This window comes from Salvelinus sp. IW2-2015, linkage group LG1, assembly GCF_002910315.2.
Source record: "Salvelinus sp. IW2-2015 linkage group LG1, ASM291031v2, whole genome shotgun sequence".
In the NCBI taxonomy this organism is placed as follows: Eukaryota; Metazoa; Chordata; class Actinopteri; order Salmoniformes; family Salmonidae; genus Salvelinus; species Salvelinus sp. IW2-2015.
The window spans coordinates 18,835,042-18,860,137 of record NC_036838.1 but is presented as its reverse complement, the minus strand read 5'-3'; the positions used below and the strand labels follow the sequence as shown (position 1 = coordinate 18,860,137).

The 25,096-nt window shown below is 41.2% G+C and overlaps 1 protein-coding gene across 2 annotated transcripts in view; it reads right to left on the bottom strand.

Annotated features, from left to right (window-relative positions):
- LOC111962102 (phosphatidylinositol-3,5-bisphosphate 3-phosphatase MTMR14) overlaps positions 1–16,935 on the bottom strand; it is a 45,040-nt gene extending 28,105 nt beyond the window's left edge. For both annotated transcript variants that reach the window (XM_023984938.2, XM_023984944.2), the window contains exons 1-6: positions 16,051–16,935; positions 5,970–6,118; positions 4,605–4,713; positions 3,688–3,763; positions 390–453; positions 118–240 (exon numbers count right to left, since the gene is read on the bottom strand). In XM_023984938.2, the coding sequence (XP_023840706.1) occupies positions 118–240; positions 390–453; positions 3,688–3,763; positions 4,605–4,713; positions 5,970–6,118; positions 16,051–16,191 (662 nt within the window). In that variant the 5' untranslated portion in view covers positions 16,192–16,935. The remainder of the gene's footprint in view (positions 1–117; positions 241–389; positions 454–3,687; positions 3,764–4,604; positions 4,714–5,969; positions 6,119–16,050) is intronic.
- Between the last annotated feature and the right edge of the window lie 8,161 nt (positions 16,936–25,096).

Sequence of the window (25,096 nt, the reverse complement as noted above, 5' to 3'; positions counted from 1 at the left end):
CCATAAGGCCAACATGAGCAGGAGCCAATGACCCAGAACAGATCCCCCTCTGTGTGGCTGTGCATGTGTGTGGGGGGGTGAATAAATTCAGAGTCCTGGCTGTGAGCTGAGACTTACTTAAGGCCAAACTTAACCTTCTTGTTCTCCACCATGAGGTCACAGATGTAGCGCACGGAGAGGTAGCGCAGCAGCTTGATGTCCAGACCCCGCACCTTGTCAAAGAGCTGAGAGTCCCCGTTCCTGTAGCGAGGGAGAGACGGGATGGAGAGAAAGCGTTCAAAGAAAATGTTAGACATCATCCAATGACCACAAAAATGGGGCATTTTGAGCCTTCAAAGCAGGCAAGGAAAACAAACACACGTCACGGGACCACGTGACAAGACACCAACCTCACACTGTCGTCCTCTGGAACCTCTGGCTCGGACTCTGCCCCCCACGTGTCATCAGTACCCCCTAGAGGGGGAGAGAGAAAGCGAATGAGAGAAAGGGAGGGAGAGCGAACGAGAGAATGAGATGCGTCACTACCATATAATTCTTACATGCTGACCAGACCAGACACGTCGCTTGCGCGAGCGTTGCAAAATAAATGTAGAAATCCATGTTATTCAATTATTGCACCCACACCGCTCGCGAGCGCCAACGAGCGTCTGCGTTGCCAAGGGCTAAAATATAAGTAATTCCTATTTCTGACGCAGATCGCGCTGCAAGTCCTGCCTCTCCCATCTCCTCATTGTTTATAGAGGCAGGTACCCACGTGCCATCTCATTGGTTATACCCACGTGGGTGATTGAAAGACGAACTGTTTTGCCGGTTGTTGTGGTAATACTATGAAMGTGTAGATWCCAATCACCATATAAGTTCAAAGATGAAAAAGCCTGGAAGGAGGAGAGATGACTAGAAACGATTCGGTTGACCATTTTGTGTGTGGATTAATTGTCGGAGTAGAGGACCTTGTGCATTTCAGGTAAAATAACAACTCAATGTTTATATCCCAGGACAAATTAGCTAGCAACAGCAAGCTAGCTAAATAGGACAAATTAGCTAGCAAGTGCAAGCCAACTAGCTAAATTGCCATACATGTTTAATGCTTTTCGACCTGTCCCCAAATTAATGTCATTGGTTCAGAGTTTGTTTTGATATTTTAACCTGCGTGTCATGATCGCGTTTGGTGTAGGGGGACAAAATAAATTTAATGTGCAATGGCGCATGTGCGCAGCCGGTTTGGGTTCCGTGTAAAAGTGGATTCAATGAGGACACACTTGAGGATACTTCTCTCATAGGAGTTGAATCGGAAGTGTTTGTAAGGTGTTTTAGATCTATTTCTGAATGAATGGGGCCCTATGGCACTACTGACAAAACCACAATATGACTAACAACTACTGAACTAAGCCAAATGTCTAAAAACTGTCTTGGGGAATCGACGGCAGCCATCGCAAGTGGAAATATAGCAGCACTGTTTGATTGTGGAACAGAGTTCATCATTCCAGAGTTCCCAGAGGTGTGATAGATCAACTGACGAGCATTACGTTCTTGACGGTTGCTCGGCAGCGCCCGGCCGCTAACCGTCCTCCCGGCTAAACTTTGCGTGGCATGTCACTTCACACATCTCTTCGATTAGCCCACCACTAAGCACGCACCGACGGCGCGCGCGGTCAACTAGACGATCATTTGAGGACCACATTTTGATTAGGACAGCGCCGTCGTGTTGCTTTAAAACACACGTGGGGACTCCTCTTGATCAATTTGTTTTCACCAAAGCTCCATTTGGATATTGGGATTAGGCTACAATTAGGCTGGGGAAATGTTCGTGAAATTGAGGTTTGGGCTGCTAGTGATCATCTTTTCTAGTTGGCTCATTTACTAGAACCTTTAGCCAGCAAGTTATACACGTAGTTTAACAAGTGGATTATTTTTGCTATTCAGTCGCATAGTAGCCTAGCCCTACTCCCGATCAAAAGCCTGTCCTTTCACTGACTCTCCATCCGTATAGGCTATTTGGTTAATTGGTTTCTGGCTGGGCAAATAAGTGGGAGGTGGTATAGCTCATCTATTCATTCGCACAGCTATCACAGATCAGAAACATTTAGCATGCAATAATGTAGCCTACAATTCAAGTGTAGGCCTATAATTTTGCTCCATGGGGTACAGGCAACTCCAAAAAGGGCGCGGAGGTTGTGAAATATGAGCACGAGACTCACATGCTTTTAAAATAGGATGGCTGTTATTTTCTGTCGGTATCATGATGAAGATAATCCCAATTTAACACCATACGGCTGCTCCTTAACAAAGTGGAGTGAAGGTAGGAAAGAGATGAAACGTGAACTTAAAAAAAACACGGGCTTGGGCTCTGTTTAAAAATATTACTTTTTTATGACAGCGGCTCCACATGTTAATGTGACACCAGTTGTATGGGGGGGAAATTATTTGTATTTTATTCTGTTATATTCTTACTATAATATACTGTATATATATATGTGTTGACTGAGGCAGGTATGTGTTGTCGGTTTAATGAAAAAAATAATGAACTATTTATTTAATTAGGATGTAATTGAACAAAAAATATGCTATTCTATTATTTTATTAGTCTTAATGTTTCTTAGGACTGGCCTGAACGAATTAATACAATTACTCAAATAGACGCCCACCCACATCTGCACACCACTACGACCAGTCGTCACCGGCATGCGCACGGTAGGTATAAAAGGCCTTTGCAGGCAAGAATGTGGCAATAACTGGCCTGTTTGTAAGGGGGTCATATAAACATTGCCCAATTTTGTTAACAGGCAATGCTAATAACAGTCGTATGCAGTATAATAGGCTGGAAGCCAGCGGTACAGGGCCAACCGCAGTACAGGCAGCACCCCTGGAGCAGGGGAGGAGAACAATGGAGGAGGACGAGGATGTTACAACTCAAGATGTAAACCGAGTTCTAAATGGCATCCTATTCCTAAAATGTATATTTTTTTATAACTTTTACTCCTTTTTCTCCTCAATTTCATATTATCCAAATTGGTAGATAAAGCCTAGACACRCCGCTGCAACTCCCGTACGGACTCGGGAGAGGCGAAGGTCGAGAACCACRCGTCCCCCGAAACAYGACCCTGCCAAGCCGCACTGCTTCTTGACACACTGCTCGCTTACCCGTAAAGCCAGACACACCAATGTGTCGAAGGAAACACCGTACAACAGGTAACCGAAGCTAGCGTCGAGGCACCCGGCACGCCWMMAGGAGTCACTAGAGCGCAATGGGTCAAGGACATCCCAGCCGGGCAAACCCTCCCCTAACTCRGATGGMGCTGGGCCAATTGTGCGCCGCCTCATGCGTCTCCCGATTACGGCAGGCTGTGACACAGCCTGGGATCAAACCCGGGTCTGTAGTGACGTCTCAAGCACCTTAGACCGCTGCGCCACTCAGGAGGCCCCCTATTCCTTATTGAATTTTAACACACAATCCACTTGCAGTGAAGACACTCAACTATCCAAGACCCCCCCCCGCAGTCCACCCAAAAACCTCCCTCCCCCCCCGAAGAGTGCTGGTCTAGGATCAAGTTCCCCTGTCCATGTAATCTAATTAAACATAAATCAAAAGGGGAAAAACGGATCCTAGACCTACTCTGAGACGCTTTGTGAATACGGCCCTGAACTAGACTCCCTTGCTAACAAAATGTCCTTTTTTGTCTGTCTCACCGGAGAAGATGTAGTTGTAGCCGGTGCGTCCGTATAGCTCCCCCCAGCCTGCCAAAGTGGACGACCGACAAATATGCTGCAATGGAAGACAACACAGGATAAGTATTAGACACAGACACACACAGTAACGTTAGCATACTCCTCATCTCAATAGTCTATAAACCAGTCAATCAAGTACCTCTTATTATTGTTTTTGACACRTTCACTTCTTTGCTCAAAAGGCAAGTAGTATTTAAAAACAATGCTCAACAGGTTTTCAAAGATTTGCAGAAAATCAAAGGGAGAGGCCATATTTAAACATTGTGACAGATCACAAACAGAAAGGGAACATACAGCAGCCCAGGCTAAAACAGTTCCAAACTAAAAAGGCAAAGTTTCAAGAGAAGCTTTCCCCCCCCTCCTTAATTACAAATGACAAACRTGGTTGTAATAGCCATAGTAGGCTAATAGCAAAGCAGTAACAAGCCTAGCTGTTAAAATAAGTGAAGTAAAGACAGCATTTGAACTCAATCTAAATTACTGCCTGAAAGTATGGCATTAAAAAGCTATTAACTACAAATTACACTTTTATAAATGAAAGATCTCAGAAAGGAATGTGCCTAGCCGGCTAGAGGTGACTTGAGAGCCCTGTTCAAATGCTCTTAAAAATACCTCCTTCCTCGAAGCAATCACTGATCTGACATGACAGGATTAGGCTAGTGTTGGCAAGCATTCCACTGCATTGACTTCACTAATTATGTCTGACCAGATCAGTGATTACCCCAAGGGATGGAGGAAAGAAGGGTGYATTTGAAAAAGTATTCAAACCGGGCTGAGGTCTCCAGACCGCAAAAGGGACTAACTTCCTGGTGAAATGAAGGCGAGACATAGAAAAAGAAATACATAAACATAAAAAGAAATATATCTCAAAGTTGTACTTTGCCATTGTAGAGGATGACTGGGCAGACGAACCTCCCTCGGCAGCGGGCCATCTTGCTGCGGTTCACCAGGTCCTGCAGCTTGGTGATCTGGACCGTGCTCTCAAATCTGGGGACACACCAGCAATATATGGATCATCATAAATGGATCAGCAATATATCATCATGGCTCTATTATAACAAAGCAATATATGGATCATAATCCTCAATATAGCAATGGATACAGTCCTTAGCTGTGGTATATTGGCCATATACCACAAACCCCAGAGGTGCCTTGTTGTTACTATTTTTTTACTATGAACTCGTTACCATCATAATTAGAAAAGCAGGCAGTGCAGGGGTGGGTGAATGGAGGAGGAGGACGTTACAACTCAAGATGTAGAATGCTAAATGGAATCCTACTCCCTATCATTTCTTCACATTTTTAAAAACACAATCCACTTGCAGTGAAGCCGCTCAACTAAAAGTAACGCGTTTGCTCYAGATATTACGGTTGGGTGAAAACGTTATGGGGTGTTTTTATGAATTATTGAGTGGCTGATTTCCCTAAATTGTGAATTTGCGTAGAGGGAAACTACGGAGCAGGGCACAGACACACATCCGGAATCATAATGCCTGAAGGGAGGGCATTCTCCCCATAAACATCGTCATCTTGCCTGACGAGCACATTTTAGAACGTCGAGACATCTTCTTCACTGTGTGGATCTTATTAGTGTTGCGCTGCTCTGCTCATAGGTCAAAAGCACATATTCTATTTCCCAAACACGTACCAAAATAGAACATTCCCATAATGTTTCCTGTTGATTCACACAATACATATGACCTCGGACATGAAAATGGGCATGTCATTTTAAACCCCCTCTGTGTCATGAATCATGACTCGTGACGATGTGGACTGAACTATATTAAACCCGTTTAGTTTTTCTGTCCAATAACAGCCCATATTCACAAAGCATCTCAGAGTAGAAGGACTGATCTAGGATCAGTTTTGCTTTTTAGATCATCATGAATTGATTCGGGCTATATGGACAGGGGGACCTGATCCTAGGGGCTTAGATAAACACTCTTACTCAGACTGTGTGAATATGTGCAGTGGACTATGGAAGGCACAAATAAACAACAGTGTAATTAGTTACTAAGTGGCCTTGATTAACTGTCAAATCCTTGCTTGTTTCCTCCATTGCTTTCAAAGCGCATTGGAAAAGAGGATCATGGTCCCTCCCTTGGACSWCCTCCTCCAATGAGCTTTGAGAGGAGTGGAGGAAACAAGTACAGAAGAAGCACGGATTGGACATCTAGCAGGCCTAATATCTTCTGACACAGCCTCAGTGATGACCTTGTTAAGGTAACGTAGGTTSTAGGTACCTGTCTTTATGGAGCTCAGTGCTTTCATACTCCAGGAAGACTATCTGCTGTGGGTAGTGGCCACACACCTCGCCGTTGGTGTTGTGGATGACGCTGTACTTGTAGTCTCGACCGAAGAGTTCCAAGCAACGCTTCTCTATCGTCTCGACCTGTAAGGCACAAATATACCAAAGTGGTTATTGTTAGTCTGTTAGTCAAAATTTCCCCCCGGGAAAGAAGGAAAAACAGGACGTGTATCTAAATCATGTGGACACAAACAAGGACCACGTATGTTTTTTGTCCCATGTCCAACATTTTATTTCCATCCCCCATGGTKTCTGTCAAGAGTGCGGTGACATTAATAAGAAACTGTATACACAAAAAAAAAAAAAAAAAGTTGCCATTTTTAAGATTTCCTACTGCTCGTTTGGTCATTTCATCTAATGACATATGAAATATCACTTTTAAGAAAATGAACCAATAAGATGACTGTTTTGTCATTATCCCAGACCCATTACTTCATTGTGTAGCCTGTGTCTATGTCGTCAAAGGAGACTTTGTAAACCAACAATGTATAGGTCTAGCTTCAAATTAAAAATACAATTGTTTCTCTCATGGAATGCGATCCCGGAAACAAGCGCTGTAACATGGACACACAATGCCTTCAGAAAGTATTCACACCCTTAGATTTTTTCCCCAAATTGTTATATTACAGCCTGAATTTAAATGAAATCAATTTGAGATTTGTCAATGGCCTATACACAATACCGCATAATGTCAAGGTGGAATTATTTTGTCATTTTTTTTATATTATTATAAATGAAAAGATGCAATGTCTCAAGTCAATAAGTATTCAACCCCTTTGTTATATCAAGCCTAAATAAGTTCAGGAGTAAAAATGTGCTTAACAAGTCACATAACTTGTATGGCCTCAAGGGCTAACCCYAATTAGTTGACTGGTCGATTCTTTGGTCGATAGGCTGTTTGTCTACCAAGATATTCTTTAGTCAAGCAGAGACACCCGTTTTATTCGCGCCATCYCATCGAACTAATCTATTGCGGAGGCCGAAACTAAACAATGTGGAGGCCGCGGGGATGGCACGGTCCAAGAAGGAGAGTGTGGCTAAGATGCACAATGCAAGTCTCTCTCCAGAATACACTCTCACACCAATTTGTGCACATTCATGTTTCATAAATTAATTGTGTGAATTGTTTGTGTTTGATTGTTAGTGTCTAATAATTCTCCATTACATATCACCAAAATCAGAAGGGGGAAAAAATGGTAGACCTCCACAAGTCTGGTTCATCCTTGGGAGAAATTTCCAAACGCCTGAAGGTACCACGTTCATCTGTACAAACAACAGTACGCAAGCATAAACACCATGGGACCACGCAGCAGTCATACAGCTCAGGAAGGAGACGCGTTCTGTCTCCTAGAGATGAACGTACTTGGGTGCGAAAAGTGCAAATCAATCCCAGAACAACAGCAAAGRAAGATGCTGGAGGAAGGAAGATGCTGGAGGAAACAGGTACAAAAGTATCAATATGCACAGTAAACCGAGTTCAATATCGACATAACCTGACAGGCCGCTCAGCAAGGAAGAAGCCACTGCTCCAAAACCGCCATAAAAAAAGCCAGACTATGGTTTGCAACTGCACATGGGGATAAAGATCGTACTTTTTAGAGAAATGTCCTCTGGTCTGATGAAACAAAAATAGAACTGTTTGGCCATAATGACCATCGTTACGTTTGGAAGAAATAGGGGGAGGATTGCAAGCTGAAGAACACCATCCCAACCGTGAAGCACAGGGGTGGCAGCATCATGTTGTGGGGGTGCTTTGCTGCAGGAGAGACTGTGCACTTCACAAAATAGATGGCATCATAAGGTAGGAAAATTATGTGGATATATTGAAGCAACATCAAGACATCAGTCAGGAAGTTAAAGATTGGTCGCAAATGGGTCTTCCAAATGGACAATGACCCCAAGCTTACTTCCAAAGTTGTGGCAAAATGGCTTAAGGACAACAAAGTCAAGGTATTGGAGTAGCCATCACAAAGCCCTGACCTCAATCCTATAGCAAATTTGTGGGCAGAACTGAAAAAGTGTGTGCGAGCAAGGAGGCCTACAAACCTGACTCAGTTACACCAGCTCTGTCAGGTGGAATGGACCAAAATTCAACCAACTTATTGTGGGAAGCTTGTGGAAGGCTACCCGAAACATTTGACCCAAGTTAAACAATTTAAAGGCAATGCTACCAAATACTAATTGAGTGTATGTAAACTTCTGACCCACTGGGAATGTGATGAAAGAAATAAAAGCTGAAATAAATCATTCTCTCTATTATTCTGACATTTCACATTCTTAAAATAAAGTGGTGATCCTAACTGACCTAAGACCGGAGATTTTTACTGGGATTAAATATCAGGAATTGTGAAAAACKGAGTTTAAATCTATTTGGCTAAGGTGTATGTAAACTTCCGACAACTGTAGATGTGACTGAGGGGTGGTTATACCATTTCTTTCACATGACCCATTAAGTGTCTGAGTAAGCATCTAATAATTATAAAATATTTTACCTGAACACTTTAAAAATTAGATTATGATATTGTGTAAAAATGGTGCCGACAGAGGGCTGCCGTGCTTCTAGCTCTTAGAAAACTTAGCAGCATTTAGTTTTTTTGTGTATTATTTCTGGCACATTATTAGCCCAGAAAATGTTTGGGGTTATTACATACAGCCTGGAAGAACTATTGGATATCAGAGCGGCGGTATCTCACCAGCACTACGAYCAGGAATATGACTTCCCCCAAACAGATCCTTTGTTCACACCCACTAAGGCAAATTAAATTATTCCAGAGGCCGACCCAAAACACCGCCGGCGTAGGAGAGGTACTCGGAGTGGTCTTATAGTCTGACTGAGGAGGCGCGCACACCACCCACCGCTTCTGAGTATATTACTCGCTAATGTTCAGTCTATGGATAATAAAGTTGACGATCTCAGGGCGAGGGTTTCTTTCCAGAGAGAAATCGGGGATTGTAACATACTCTGTTTCACGGAAACATGGCTCTCTAGGGATATACTGTCTGAGTCGGTCCAGCCAGTTGGGTTCTCAGTTCATCGCGCAGATATATAAATATCTCTCCGGGAAGAAGAAGGGCGGGGGTGTATGTTTCATTAGTAACAAATCATGGTGGGATTGTGATAACATACAGGAACTCGTCCTTTTGTTCACCCAACCTAGAATACCTCACAATCAAATACACACTGCCCTATCCCACCTGGACAAGAGGAATACCTATGTAAGAATGCTGTTCATCGACTATAGCTCAGCATTCAACACCATAGTACCCTCCAAGCGCATCATTAAGCTTGAGGCCCTGGGTCTGAACCCCACCCTGTGCAACTGGGTTCTGGACTTCCTGACGGCCGCCCCCAGGTGGTGAAGGTAGGAAACAATCACTCCACTTCGCTGATCCTCAACTCCGGAGCCCCACAAGGGTGCGTGCTCAGTCAACTCCTGTAACTCCCTGTTCACCATGACTGTGTGGCCAAGCACGCCTCCAACCTAATCATCAAGTTTACAGACGATAACAGTTGTAGGCTTGATAACCAACAATGACGAGGCAGCCTACAGGGAGGTGGTGAGGGCTCGGAGTGTGGTGCCAGGAAAATAACCTCTCACTCAACTTCAACAAAACAAAGGAGATGATCGTGGACTTCAGGAAACAGAGGGAGCACCTCCCTATCCACAGACGGGACTGCAGTAGAGAAGGTCGAAAGCTTCAAGTTTCTCGGTGTACACATCACTGACAAACTGAAATAGTCTACTCACACAGACAGTGTGGTGAAGGGGAAACAGCGACTCTTCAACCTCAGGAGGCTGAATAAATTTGGCTTGGCACCTAAAACCCTCAAACTTTTACAGATGCACAATTGAGAGCATTGTGTCGGGCTGTATCACCGCCTGCTATGGCAAATGCACCACCCGCAACTGCAGGGCTCTCCAGAGGGTGGTGCAGTCCGCCCAACGCATCACCGGGGGCAAACAACCTGCCCTCCGGGACACCTACAGCACCCGATGTCACAGGAAGGCCAAAAAGATCATCAAGGACAACAACCACCCRAGCCACTGCCTTTTCACCCCACTATCATCAGTACAGGTGCACCAAAGCTGGGACCGAGAGACTGAAAAAGCGTCTATCTCAAGGCCATCAGACTGTTAAATAGCCAACACTAGCACATTAGAGGCTGCTGCCTATATACATAGACTTGAAATCACGCTTTGCATTAATCATCTCATATGAATATACTGTATCTTAGTCTATGCCGCTCTGACATTGCTCATCCATAAATGTATATATTCTTAATTCCATTACTTAGACGTGTGTATATGTTGTAAAAAAATTACTTGTTAGATATTACTGCAGTGTCGGAGCTAGAAACACAAGCATTTCGCTACACCCGCAATAACATCTGCTAAACACTTGTATGTGACCAATAAAATTTGATGCCAAGGACTTGACAGTGTATTTTTACCTGGAATTTATCCTTACTGTAAAGATATGGGTGGGGTTTAAGAGGGTGTGAACGAGCACTCCAGTAGGTGTACCAAAACATTCAAGGGACAATCTCTCAAAAGTGGGAATACAAGTTAATCAACTTTCAAAGGAAAATTACCTTTTCCATTGTTCCTCAACTTTTTTTTTTTTCACCTTTATTTAACCAGGTTGGCCAGTTGAAAACAAGTTCTCATTTACAACTGCGACCTAGCCAAGATAAAGCAAAGCAGTGCAACAAAACAGATTAACAAACAAACGTACAGTCAATAACACAATAGAAAAATCCATGTACAGTGTGTGCAAATGTAGAAGAGTAGGGAGTTAAGGCAATAGAGGTGAAATAATTACAATTTAGCATTAACAATGGATGTGCAAGTAGAGATACTGGGGTGCAAAAGAGCAAAAAGATAAATAACAATATGGGGATGAGGTGTTGGGTGTGCTATTTACAGATTGGCTGTGTACAGGTACAGTGATCGTTAAGCTGCTCTGACAGCTGGAGCTTAAAGTTAGAGAGGGAGATATAAGTCTCCAGCTTCAGTGATTTTTGCAATTCGTTCCAGTCATTGGCAGCAGAGACCTGGAAGGAAAGGCGGCCAAAGGAAGTGTTGGATTTAGKGATGACCAGTGAAATATACCTGCTGGAGYACGTGTTGCTCTGGTGACCAGTAAACTGAGATAAGACAGGGCTTAACCAAGCAAAGACTTATAGATGACCTGGACCCAGTGGGTTTGGCGACGAATATGTAGTGAGGGCCAGCCAACGAGAGCATACCAGTCACAGTTGTGGGTAGTATACRGGGCTTTGGTGACAAAACAGATGGCACTGTGATAGACTGCATCCAGTTTGTTGAGTAGAGTGTTGGAGGCTATTTTGTAAATGACAACGCCGAAGTCAAGGATCGGTAAAATAGTCAGTTAAACAAGGGTGTTTGGCAGCATGAGTGAAGGAGGCTTTGTTGCGAAATAGGAAGCCGATTCTAGATGTAATTTTGGATTGGAGATGCTTAATGTGAGTCTGGAAGGAGAGTTTACAGCCTAACCAGACACCTAGGTATTTGTAGTTGTCCACATAAGTCAGAACCATCCARAGTAGTGATGCTAGTCMGGCGGGAGGGTGMGGGTAGCAATCGGTTGAAGAGCATGCACTTAGTTTTACTAGCATTTAAACACAGTTGGAGGCCACGGAAGGAGTGCATGGTGTTGAAGCTCGTTTGGAGGTTTGTTAGCACAGTGTCCAAAGAAAGGCCAGATGTATATAGAATGGTGTCATCTGCGTAGAGGTGGATTTAACTTGGGACAAACGTGTCAGGTAGCCTTCCACAAGCTTCCCACAATAAGTTGGGTGAATTTTGGCCTATTCCTCCTGACAGAGCTGGTGTAGTTCTGCCCACAAATTTTCTATGGGATTGAGGTCAGGGCTTTGTGATGGCTACTCCCATACCTTGACTTTGCTGTCCTTAAGCCATTTTGCCACAACTTTGGAAGTATGCTTGGGGTCGTTGTCCATTTGGAAGACCCATTTGCAACCAATCTTTAACTTCCTGACTGATGTCTTGAGATGTTGCTTTAATATATSCACATAATATTCCTCCTCCATGATGCCATCTATTTTGTGAAGTGCACAGTCCCTCCTGCAGCAAAGCACTCCCGCAACATGATGCTGCCACCCCTGTGCTTCACGGTTGGGATGGTGTTCTTCGGCTTTCAAGCTTCCCCCTATTTCCTCCAAACATAAGTGGTCATCATGGCAAACAGTGCTATTTTTGTTTCATCAGATCAGAGGACATTCTTCCAAAAAGTACGATCTTTGTCCCCATGTGCAGTTGCAAACCATTGTCTGGCTTTTTTATGACGGTTTTGGAGCAGTGGCTTCTTCCTTGCTGTACGGCCTTTCAGGTTATGTCGATATAGGACTCGTTTTACTGTGGATATAGATACTTTTGTACCTGTTTCCTCCAGCATTCTTCCCAAGGTCTTTTTGCTGTTGTTCTGGGATTGATTACCACTTTTCGCTCCAAAGTACGTTAATCTCTAGGAGACAGACGCGTCTCCTTCCTGAGCTGTAGGGCGGCTGCATGGTCCCATGGTGTTTATACTTGCGTACTGTTGTTTGTACAGATGAACATGGTACCTTCAGCATTTGGAAATTGCTCCCAAGGATGAACCAGACTTGTGGAGGTCTACATTTTTTTCTGAAGTCTTGGGAAAATAAAAAATAAAAATCAGCCATGATGTTGAGCAAAGAGGCACGGAGGTTGAAGGTAGGCCTTGAAATACATCACAGATACACCTCCAATTGACTGAAATGATGTCAATCAGCCTATCAGAAGCTTCTAAAGCCATGACATCATTTTCTGGAATTTTTCAAGCTGTTTAAAGGCACAGTAAACTTAGTGTATGGAAACTTCTGACCCACTGGAATTGTGATACAGTGAGTTTATAAGTTAAATAATCTGTCAGTAAACAATTGACAAAAATAATTTTTCCGACTTGCAAAGTAGATGTCCTAACCGACTTGCCAAAACTAGTTTGTTTACAAGAAGTTTGTGGAGTGGTTGAAAAACGAGTTTTGATGACTCCAACCTAAGTGTATAGTGGAGAAGGTACGATGGGATTCGAAATRGTCAGTGATCTGTTTGTTAACTTAGCTTTCGAAGATTTTAGAAAGGCAGGTCAGGATGGATATAGGTCTATAACAGTTTGGGTCTACAGTGTCACCCTCTTTGAAATGGGGGGTAACCGCGACAGCTATCCAATCTTTGGGGATCTCAGACGATACGAAATAGAGGTTGAACAGGCTAGTAATAGGGGTTKCAACAATTGCAGCGGAAAATTTTAGAAAGAGAGGGTCCAGATTGTCTAGCCCAGCTGACTTGTAGGGATCCAGATTTTGCAGCTCTTTCAGAACATCAGCTGAAGTGTATGATATACAATTTTGTAGCACTGAGTCTCTACTTTTATCCAATGTAAAAAACACAATTTCATAAGCCCGAATCGAGGTGGCGGGTCACAAATTTGCCCATTTGGGGATCTGAGAGTATTTCTGATTGGTTTGACGGACCACCACTGATGAGCTGTGGAGTTTCTCAAAGTAATGTTTTCTTCACCTCAAACAGCAAGCAAACAAAGTCTGTTTTTACATCCATTGATAATGACAATAGTTCCTCAGTGCATTTGGAGAGAAAAAATTCAGCTCTCTCGCTTTCGATAACCACTCAGCGTGAAAGGGAAAAATGTCATGCTATGATCCAGTGGAAACGTCATAAAAATAGGCCTACCTGATTACTTCTTATCCTTTACATAAAAAGCCTACAGCTGTGTCTGTCCAGAGCTCACTGGCATGGGAAACTGAGGATCCAGGATATTTTATACAATGTTGCAAGTTTCCTGGTATGCGCTTTGGGTCAGACAAAAATGTGTTGATCTAATGTTTCAATTTCGTTGCAGACAGGCCATGCGTAGCCAATGTGATAGGATATGAACTTTAAAACAGGATATTCTCTACCTGCAGGCTGCAATGTTTTTATTTGCAGGCATTATATGCTATTTTTACATAGTCGGCAATGGCAAWAGAAGTTACTTTTTAGGTTTGTATCATTTTCATTTAGATAGAATTTTCATGAACCACATGACAATCATATTAAGATACGAAGACGTTACTATATATTAAATGAAACCGTTCCACAAAAATTTGCATCTTGAGTCAGTTGTGTCCTATTTCATCAAACAAGCTCAATGCATATATAGTTGCATATGTACGGTGTGTCTAGATATGGAAAAAAAATACACATTTAAAATTTCTACCAATCGATTGGTCGAAAGAACAGACAACTCTGTCAACCAATATTTTTTGGGTTGACTGAGGGGGGGGGGGGGGGGGGGACAGCCCTAATGGATTCACTCTGTGTGCACTGTTTGATGGGGAGTTTAACATGATTTTTGAAGGACTACCTCATCTCTGTACCCCACACATACAATTATATGTAAGGTCCCTCAGTCAAGCAGTGAATTTCAAACACACATTCAACCACAAAGACCAGGGAGGTTTTCCAATGCCTTGCAAAGAAGGGCACCTATTAATAGATGGGTCAAATGTTTTTGAAAAGCAGACCGTGAATATCCCTTTGAGCATGGTGAAGGTATTATTAATTCCACTTTGGATGGTGTATCAATTCAGTCACTACGAAGATACAGGCGTCCTTCCTAACTCAGTTGATGGGGAGGAAGGAAACCGCTCCGGGATTTCACCATGAGGCCAATGATGACTAGAACAATTAGAGTTTAATGGCTGTGATGGGAGAAAACTGAAGACGGATCAACACTGTAGTTACTCCACAATACTAACCTAATTGACAGAGTGAAAAGGAAGCCTGAACAGAATAAAAAAATATTGCAAAACATGGATCCTGTTTGCAACAAGGCACTAAAGTAATACTGCAAGAAATGTGGCAAAGTAATTCACTATCCTGAATACAAAACATTGTGTTGAATTGGATTTGCTCCAAACATATTACTGATTATCACTCTCCATTATTTCAAGCATGGTGGTGGCTGCATCATGTTATGGGTATGCTTGAAAATCAGTAAGAACTGTGGAGTATTTTTAGAATAAGGAAAGAAAAGGAATGGAGCTAAGCACAGAAAAAAATCCTATAGGAAAACCTGGTTCTGTCTGCTTTCCACCGGGACACTGGGAATTCATCTTCCAGCAGGACAATTACCTAAAACACATAGCCATATATACACTGGAGTTGCCTACCAAAAAGAGAGGGAATATTTCTGAGTAGCCGAGTTACAGTTTTGACTTAAATCTGCTTGAAAACCGATTGCAAGACTTGAAAATGATTGCCTAATAATGCTCAACAATCAATTTGACAGAGCTGGAAGAATTTTTTAAAGAATAATGGGCTAATGTTGCACAATCCAGGTGTGGAAAGCGCTTCGAGACTTACCCAGAAAGACTCACAGCTGTAAATCGCTGCCAAAGCTGATTCAAACATGTATTGACTCAGGGATGGGWATAYGTAAATTAGATATTTCTGTATTTAATTTTAATACATTTGATTTCTAGATTTCTAAAAACATGTTTTCACTTTGTCATTATGGGGTATTGTGTGTAGATGGGTGAGAAAAAAATATTTTAATCAATTGTGAATTAAGGCTGTAACACAACAAAGTATGGAGTAAGTCCAGGGGTATGAATACTTTAAGGCACAGCATGGCTGTGTGTGTACACCGACCCTAACCCTATCAAGGTGTGCATCAATTAAAATATTTTGTATTGTTAAAATTATTTCACGCAGATATGAAACATATGTTAATGTTTAGACCGAGAGTCAGGGATCTTAACAAAAACTCCCCACTACAGAAGATGCCTTCGTTCAACGACTTGTGTAATGCAATTTGAATGGAGAGTCGTGATCGAGAGTTAATGGTACACCATCTCTGGGAAAATACATAGCTAAAGCTGGGCTATCATATGACATGCAGAAATTATGATAATACAAAAATATGCATGTTGAGGACCTCTAACTTACCCGTCGGGAGACTTCTTTCGCTCTGTACTGTGTCTTCGAAAACAAATCTATCAAATCCGCTATTTCTTCGCTCTTTCTGCCGGACAACGTTAGTCCGGAGGCCGTTAGGCTGCCAGACACAGACGGGGATGCAGCCATCATCGTGCCGCGACCCACCTTGGGCTCTATCCGAACTCGTCCGCCCTCAAACACCGCAGCACATTGGGAACGGGAAGAGCCACCAGGCCATCCCTTCCCAGCCAGTTTATTTCTGACTGCCCGCTTGAAGGGGCCGGGGCCGGGTATATTCCCTGAATGCAGGGCACCGCCGGGTTGGAACCCTCTACAAACAAGGACGTCTAGCTAAACTTTCCAGGCAAAACTGGCCAGGCAAGAACGCTGTAGCTAACGTGGCTAACTAAGCCGGAGGAGGTGGATTTGGTTGACTAACGTTAGCTAACTTTATCTAGTTAACTTAGCTCATTTTAGAACGTATCCACGCTCCAAGATAAAACCACCACATTACCAAAAGTTAGCCTTTAAAATGTAATGCAAACAATCACCCAGCGGACTTGTTTGTAGTCCTTACCCTCATCACGCGTATGTTTGGTGTTGACAGAGTAATACTAACGTTACGAGCTTCAATCATGTAGTCCGGGGGCCTGCCTCAGGAAATCTCAAGGACTCCTGGCCTAGTCACGCGTTTCCTCAATGTCACGTCTTCATTTCCGCTAGGCAAAGATGACAAAAAATATGAACGTTTCCTAAACGATTAATTCCGTAGCTGCAGGGATTCAAACGCGTATTTGTTGTTCTCGATCAAAATCACACGAATGTGCAAGTGTTGAAATCCGTGATCTGTCTCAAGAAACAAGTGGTAAACAGGAAGTTGAAACCAGCACGTGACCACCATCGCCCCCTGATAATGACGTAAGGCACTCAATTCTTAAACGCTCATTAATTAACAGCCAATTGTCAATTAAAGTGGGACTTTCTTACATAAACCACAGATTTGCAATAAAGTGTGATATTTTAAGTTCATTAAGTCAGGATTCCTATTTGACTCAGCCACGTCTCCGTTTTAGGGAGGGATCAGCTTTAATATTGCAGATAGATTGTTGCTTTCATCAGCGTAATTGTCTGCATCATTTCCAATCCCCCATAATTTTTGGGGGTAAGTATATCTTTCTAAAAACAAACACACATACACATACCCATATACATATATACATAAACATTCATACATATACACATATATATACTTACATACACATACATATATGCATACATACATACATATACAGACTTTTTTTTAGAATATACCTTTATTATTCCCGCAAACCCTACCATCCCTCGCTCAATTGGAGTAAACTAATAAACAATAACACTTAGGCTTTTACCTTCAATTTATACATACTATACACATTTTACAGACACAATCTATTTTACAATAGTTATATTTTGTTTGTTTTTAGTCCTGGCCTTCCTCTATTTCCGATGTCCATCCAGTTTAATTTCTATTTGTAATTGTGCTATTTCACAAAATTTCTGAACCTATATACATTTTGCAGACGCAGTATGTTTTACATTTGTTATCTTGTTGTTATTAGTCCCACCCTTCAACTCCATTCAACCCCTTCCCATCTATCTCTTAACACCATCCATTTTGGATTTCCATTTGCCATACATTTTTCAACTGTGCTGTGATGCTTCACAAAAGACTGAACCTTTCTATTCTCATTGCTTCTACAGATTGTAAATTAAAGATAAACATTTTTGCTAAAATAATTATTATACTATTGATCGATTGACTATGACTTTTCAAATCACCCAGCATTGCTATCTGCAGCGTTAGTTCTAGGTAAATGTTGCAATTCTTCAGCCATTCCTGGACCTGTGACCAAAAATGAGCTACATATGGACAGTACCAAAATAAATGATCTAATAACTCTGCCTCCTTGCAGCAAAATCTGCATAGCTGAGAAGATTGTATCTTCCATATATATAACATTCTATTGGTTGCAAGAATTTTGTATAATAATTTAAATTGAAAAATTAGAAGTTTTGAATCCAGTGTTGTTTTGCGTGTCAATTCATAAACCATGTGCCATGGAATCGGTACATTGAAAATCTCTTCCCAACTATTTAGAAATGTATATGGCACAGCTGTCATTTTTTTGGTCCTTAAATGAAACTGGTATATATTTTCATTTATCACAATTTTCTTTAACCATTTTTGGTCTTTAATGCAGGGCCGACAGACAAGTTCCTTACTTTCTCCCCCTTCCACTTGCCTCTTCCATTTTTSTGGTAATGCTGCAATTAGTTGGTTGTAATTTTGGGTAGAGCAGACATTTCCATATGTCTCTGTTAGCTGCATGTGTGACATAACTCCACCAGTCCTATTTATGATATAATTTACAAAGATTATACCTTTTTAAATTTGATCAAAAAATATGTTTTTTTTATCAATTAGTATATTTGAGTTTAACAACAATATTTGTTGTATTATTTGTTCTGTCTTTTCAGGTGGATTAAACTGAAATTGCAACCAACTTTCTAAGGCTTGTTTAAAAAAATAATGATATTTTGGAGATTATTTATTTTTCAAATACCCGAAAGTGAGCAGCTGTAATCTGAATAAAGGGAAAAAGGCCAATCTTGAACATGGGGTGAGACATTCTTACTAATTTACTACTAGAGAACCATTTAAAAATTACACTACCATTCAAAAGTTTGGGGTCACTTAGACATTTCCTTCTTTTTGAAAGAAACCCTTTTTTTGTCTATTAAAATAACATCAAATTGATCATCGATACAGTGTAGACATTGTTAATGTTGTAAATGACAATTGTCGCTGGAAACGGCTGATTTTTAATGGAATATCTACATAGGCGTTCAGAGGCCCATTATCAGCATCCATCACTCCTGTGTTCCAATGGCACGTTATGTTAGCTAATCCAAGTTAATCATTTTAAAAGGCTAATTGATCATTAGAAAACCCTTTTGCAATTATGTTAGCACAGCGGAAAACTGTTGTTCTGATTAAAGAAGCAATAAAACTGGCATTCTTTAGACTAGTTGAGTATCTGGAGCATCAGCATTTGTGGGTTCAATTACAGGCTCAAAATGGCCAGAAACAAAGAACTTTCTTCTGAAACTCGTCAGTCTAYTTTTGGTCTGAGAAATTAAGGCTATTCCATGTGAGAAATTGCCAAGAAACTGAAGATCTCGTACAACTCTGTGTACTACTCCCTTCACTGAACAGCGCAAACTGGCTTTAACCAGAATAGAAAGAGGAGTGGGAGGCCCCGGTGCACAACTGAGCAAGAGGACAAGTATATTAGAGTGTTTAGTATGAGAAACAGACGCCTCTCAAGTCCTCAACTGGCAGCTTCATTAAATCGTACCCGCAAAACACCAGTCTCAACGTCAACAGTGAAGAAGCGACTTCGGGATGCTGGCCTTCTAGGCAGAGTTGCAAAGAAAAAGCTATTTCTCTGACTGGCCAATAAAACAAAAAKATTAAGATAGGCAAAGAACACAGACACTGGACGGAGGAACTCTGCCTAGAAGGCCAGCATCCCGGAGTCGCCTCTTCACTGTTGACGTTGAGACTGGTGTTTTTCGAACTGAAAATAGTTGTGCAGCGACCTGACAAAACTTGAGAGGATCTGCAGAAAATAATGGGAGAAACTCACCAAATATTGGTGTGCCAAGTTTGTAGCGTCATACCCAAGAAGACACAAGGCTGTAATCGCTGCCAAAGGTGCTTCAACAAAGTACGGAGTAAAGGGTCTGAATACTTATGTAAATGTGATACTTCTGTTTTTTATTTGTAATAAATTAGCAAATATTCTAAAAACCTGTTTTGCTTTGTCATTATGGGGTATTGTGTGGAGATTGATGAGGATTTTTTTWAAATCCATTTTAGAATAAGGCTGTAACGTAACAATATGTGGGGAAAGGGAAGAGGTCTGAATACTTTCAGAATGCACTGTATACAAAGAAATATCAATAGAAAACCAGTCAAAKGAAACGAAGTGCAGCTAGTTTGCAGTCTTTCCAGCTTCAGTTTGAAGTGATTGTGTTAGCTGTGTTGTTGACAAGCTCCTCTGAACAACAGTGTCCTGACAAAAGAGCACATTTTCTATGCCAAGTGAAATCACACATCATTAGCTCATTGTTATGGATGTATCCAAATAAATGTCACTAGAAAACAGCTTAAACAAATGCAAATGCAGCTACTTTGTTGTTATCTGGCTGCACTGTTTGAAGTGACTAAGTTAGCCGTAGTTGGCTAGCTAGCAAGCAAGGGATAAGAACGTTGCCAGCAATAGAACATTTAGAACGAACGACTGGGTCACGTCCATGGATAGTGAGCAAAAATAATTAACGACTGGGTCACATCTATGGCAACCGAACCGAAAGAAGGAACGACCAACCGGTTTGGCTAGCAACCCTAGATTTGTGTTGGGACTATATCTTGTGGAAGGATGAAATAGTATGAATAAATGAAGAAAAATTACTTTATTAATGAAAATATGTTAATCATTATTTGAATATSTTGGTAACCTGTTGTATAAAAGTTATAATGCCCTCGAAGCCGGTGTTTGGAGGACATATTGGTACGTGAAACATAGTGTAGATGTCTAAGCATGGTTCAAATTTGGTCCGGTCCAATCATACACATACAGTAACAGTTAAAAGTTTGGACACACCTAATCAATCAAGGGTTTTTCTTTATTTTTACTATTTTCTACATTGTAGAATAATACTGAAGACATCAAAACTATGAAATAACACATATGGAATCATGTAGTAACCAAAAAAGGTTTAAACAAATCAAAATATATTTTATATTTGAGATTCTTCAAAGTAGCCACCCTTTGCCTTGATCACTGCTTTGCACACTCTTGGCATTCTCTCAACCAGCTTCACCTGGAATGCTTTTCCAGCAGTCTTGAATGAGTTTCCACATATGCTGAGCACTTGTTGGCTGCTTTTCCTTCACTCTGCGGTCCAACCCATCCCAAACCATCTCAATTGGGTTGAGGTCAGGTGATTGTGGAGGCCAGGTCATCTGATGCAGTACTCCATCACTCTCCTTCTTGGTCAAATAGCCCTTACACACCATGGAGGTGTGTTGGGTCATTGTCCTGCTGAAAAACAAATGATAGTCCCACTAAGCGCAACCAGRTGGGATGGCATATCGCTGCAGAATGCTGTGGTAGCCATGCTGGTTAAGTGTGCCTTGACTTCTAAATAAATCACAAACAGTGTCCCCAGCAAAGCACCCCCACATTATCACACCTCCTCCTCCATGCTTCACGGTGGGATCCACACATGCAGAGATCATCCATTCACCTACTCTGCGTCTCACAAAGACACAGCGATTGGAACCAAAAATCTCAAATTTGGACACCTGTCTAATGTACATTGCTCGTGTTTCTTGGCCCAATCAAGTCTCTTCTTCTTATTGGTGTCCTTTAATAGTGGTTTATTTGCTGCAATTCGACCAAGAAGGCCTTATTCATGCAGTCTCCTCTGAACAGTTGATGTTGAGATGTGTCTGTTACTTGAACTCTGTGAAAAACATATTTGGGTTGCAATTTCTGAGCCTKGAAACTAATGAACTTATCCTCTGCAACAAAGGTAACTCTTGGTCTTCCTTTCCTGTGGTGGTCTTCATGTGAGCCAGTTTCATCATAGCGCTTGATGGTTTTTGCGACTGAACTTTAAGAAACTTTCAAAGTTCTTGAAATGTTCCGATTGACTGACCTTCATGTCTTAAAGTAATGATGGTCTGTCATTTCTATTTGCTTATCTGAGCTGTTCTTGGTCTTTTACCAAATAGGGCTATCTTCTGTATACCACCCCTACCTTGTCACAACACATCTGACCGGACCAAATCTGAACCAATTATAGACGCCTATGTTTGGGCCGCACCAAAACAAATGGCACAGGAAAGATGTCCGGTCAGGACCGGAAAACGACTTTGAATAGACGTCGTGTCGGTCYGTGCTTACTGGGGTATAAATTGCTTTCCTTATTGCCAAGGCAAAAAGAAAGCCAAATATGGTTTGGTAGGAATGAAGGTGCATTGCACGGGTTTACTGAAAGAAATATACAGTTGAAGTCGGGAGTTTACATACACCTTAGCCAAATACAATTAAACTCTGTTTATCACAATTCCTGACACTTAATCCAAGTAAAAATGCCCTGTTTTAGGTCAGTTAGGATCACCACTTTATTCTAAGAATGTGAAATGTCAGAATAATAGTAGAGAGAATGATTTATTTCAGCTTTTATTTCTTTCATCACATTCCCAGTGGGTCAGAAGTTTACGTACACTCAATTAGTATTTGGTAGTGAAATAATCTGTCTGTAAACAATTGTTTGGATTATTACTTGTGTAATGCACAAAGTAGATGTCCAAACTGACTTGCCAAAACTATAATTTGTTAACGAGAGATTTGTGGAGTTGTTGAAAAACTAGTTTTAATGACCCCAATAAGTGTATGTAAATTTCCTACTTCAACTGTATGTTTCAGAGGTGAATKAATGAAAAATCGCTCTATAGTTTATAGCCAAACCATATTACAACACAATATCGACCATTCATGCATTTCTGAAATATTGTATTCACCCATTGGCAGATTCTTTACTTCTATGAATTTTTTTGACTGGTTCCGGGGGACCTTYAGACAAGTCTTATGAGGCCTGTGTGCGTCCTAAAGAAAAACATATATGTGAGTTCCATCTTTCCATAGAGGGGTAGATTGTAGGCCAAACCGTTCGGACTCTACAGACATTTTCGTGGGAAGACCGATTTTTGAGATGTCTCATGGTCTGACAAACACCTCTCTGGCTCTGTCATTTTTCACGCAGATGAGGAAGTGTTACACAGGGGGATGTTTATTTTTATTTTTATACTAATTAGATTAGATTGCCCGTTTTTAGCCATTCAATGGTTCTTTGCACTTCAGAAAAGTTTTTTTCTCTCTTTTAGTGATAATTAAAATGTAAGGCGGCTCATTAAAATACCATGAGTGAGAGTGTCATTMCAGTTTATGTCATCTGTTGTGTTATACCATTACTTTTTAAATATGACGATGACCAGCAGGGGCGCAACTTTGGTTTTAGAACCTGGCGGGGGGTCTGGGGGTACTCCCTTATAATTTTTGGGAGCCTCTAAAGCTCATTTCCTTCATTTCTACACAATATAATATGACCCTTTTGATGAGCGAGAAAGTTATCGACACACAAATATCATACCTCCCCCAAAAATTGATTGTAATGGTGAGAGGTTAGCATGTCTTGGTGGTATGATATTTGTGCATCTATCTTTCTCACTCATCATCATTCACACTTCATTCAGGATTATACATAGTCATTATAGCATACAAATTCATGTAGAAGTATTTAGAAACATATTATATTGTTATTTACAATAAGGACTCCAAAATTACACAATACATTATTTACCATTCATTTCTATTGGGCAAAAAATGATCTGAAACACAACCAAAACAAACAGAAAATGTATCCAACAAATTTGTAGATTCACAAGCTTGATGTAGTCATTGCGTTTTATGAATGTCGGACTAAATACTTAACTTTTTACTACTTGAATACACATACAATGGAATTTGTCCTAATACTTTTGCTCCCCTAAAGTGGGGGTCTATGTACAAAAGTGCTGTAATTTCTAAATGGTTCACCCGATATGGATAAAAATTCCCTCAAATTAAAGCTGACAGTCTGCACTTTAACTTCACGGTCATTGTTTGATTTAAAACTTTTGGAGTATAGAGCCAAAAGAAGAAAAAATGATTAATTGTCCCAATATTTACGGAGGATTCATATCATAGGCCTAATAGTACTGTAGAGCTCTTTTTACTTGCAGCGCTCCAACCCAACACACCCCACTCAGCTTTAGAATCTTAGTAAAACATTCATTATTGGTTTCGAGTCTGTTAGGCCAAGACCAGAGTGACAACCAACTCTATGGCAGAACCTAGGGCCAGGACTGAGCATGCCAGCAGCTAGGGATTGCCTAAATAGGAATCTCCCCTGACGTGGACATGTTTTCAATACAGACTCCTTTTGTCGTACAGTATTCCATATAAGGCATCCAGACCTTATGGAAGTTGCACAGTATACCCTTAATCTTGTAATAAATCAAATCTAGTGATACAATACTWGACATTTCTGCCATCCATTGTGACGTGGGAGGATAACCAACCTTCCGATTAATGGCAACGCTAGGTTACACAGTTTCTTCTGATAAGAGTCTTCAGTATCAACATTTCCAAGCAAACAAAAACGAGGAGAAGGGTGACTCTGTAAACATGCTGAGATAAAAGAACATACTCTTTGCCAGAATTCAGCCAGCCTTCACAAGAGCATAACATATGCAAATGTGTCCCCTTTTTGTGTTTTGCACCTCCAGCAGAGGAATTACATTTCTGAATGCATTATATTCATGTTCACTGGCATATAGTACCTTCTATGGATGGTCTTAAACTGCAGTAATTTATGTCTGTGATTATATGAACATGACTCGGCATTCAAACATATATATGTATCCATTCATCATCATCAATGGTGTCTCCCAGGTCTTCCTCGCATTTCTGTTTTACATGTTTTGTGTCATGAGGAAAAACCTCTATCAACCCTTGATACAGTTTGGAAATCAACTTTAGAGGTTTGTCAGACTGTCTTAAAATAGTTTCAATCTTTGAAGCTTCTGGCTTGTCCAGTGTTTGCTGCACAGAGAGAATAAAGTGTTGCGTCTGCAAAAGTTCACATCAGCGCCGTCACAGATTGGTCTTTCCTAGTTGCCTGTGTCAGTGTGAAAAGTAGGGAAGTAGCTTGGGAAACTGACAGATCAACAACATTACATTGCTGTACTGACTAATAAAAACTCACATTGTGCTGTCAAAAAAGTCAGAATATCGATCGGTCTTTAATCGTTTGGCCGCTAGTTTCATCGTTTGATTCAGGTCTAGTATGATTGAGGCAAAATTAATAGCTAAAGTTAGTGAAAACTAGCCAAGTTAAT